Source organism: Mastomys coucha, unplaced genomic scaffold (genome assembly GCF_008632895.1).
Source record: "Mastomys coucha isolate ucsf_1 unplaced genomic scaffold, UCSF_Mcou_1 pScaffold13, whole genome shotgun sequence".
Classification (NCBI taxonomy): domain Eukaryota; kingdom Metazoa; phylum Chordata; class Mammalia; order Rodentia; family Muridae; genus Mastomys; species Mastomys coucha.
The window spans coordinates 56201347-56202320 of record NW_022196895.1 but is presented as its reverse complement, the minus strand read 5'-3'; the positions used below and the strand labels follow the sequence as shown (position 1 = coordinate 56202320).

Genomic DNA, 974 nt, shown 5'->3' with positions numbered 1-974 from the left:
TCCTACATTTACTTTCCTTCTGTCTTTTTCATGAACTGAACTCATCTCAATGAGAAATACATACTTTTTATTGATTAATTAATTAATTTACTTTACTTCCTTACCAGTTTTCCCTTCCTTCTCTTCTGATGTCCTTCCTCCCTTCCCTTCCTCCCTTTTATTTCTCTTCAGAAGAAGAGATGATCCCCCTGGATTTCAACCAGCCCTGGGATATCAAGTTGCAGTAAGACTTTATGCTTCCTCTCCTATTGAGGCTGGAGGAGCCACCCAATAGGAGGAAAGGGTTACAAAGGCAGAGACAATCTGAACTTCTTTTCTTAGGAGTCCCACTTGAAGACCAAGGTACACAACTGTAAGAAATAAACTTGTAATAATATAAACCTTCTTTATTCTAAAATCAATGTTAACATCCATTTATTCAGTACAATGCTTCAGTGTCCTCAAGTCACCATTTAGATTCACTATTTTCTTTTAAACTTTTTATTTTCTGAAAGAAATCTAGCCCGAGTGTCACCATGAAGTGCACTTGGGTGGAAGACCCCAGGGGACCACCTGGTATGTGATGGGGAGGGTCCTGCATGAAGCCACAGGATCTCCATGACACAGTAAACAACAGGATATCCTGGAGGAGACTCAGTAAGGATCCAATATTGATGGTGCCACAGAAGCCAGAGACTTCAAGCTGGACTAACGACTCAATGCAAGTAAGTCTGCATGTAAAGATGAGTGGACAAAAGAGTATATGGTGTGACACACTGTGACACACTGTGACTCAACACAGCTTCCATGATGAGGGTTTTTTTTTTGTTTTTTAATTTTTAAAAATTTTTACCTTTCATTTTCTTTGGTGAGGGCATTGCAAAGACTAAGCGCATGTGAGGGAATGGGGAGATGAGTGGGATTAGCGTACATGAAGTGGAATTCATAAAGAATCATTACAGAGTTAAAAAAGAAAAACAACCAGTCACCAAAAG

The 974-nt window shown here is 39.4% G+C and overlaps 1 protein-coding gene across 1 annotated transcript in view; it reads right to left on the bottom strand.

Moving 5' to 3' along the window:
• LOC116087475 (interferon-inducible GTPase 1-like) overlaps positions 1-875 on the bottom strand; it is a 3143-nt gene extending 2268 nt beyond the window's left edge. The window contains exon 1 of the mRNA XM_031366244.1: positions 833-875. Within this exon, the coding sequence (XP_031222104.1) occupies positions 833-875 (43 nt within the window). The remainder of the gene's footprint in view (positions 1-832) is intronic.
• Between the last annotated feature and the right edge of the window lie 99 nt (positions 876-974).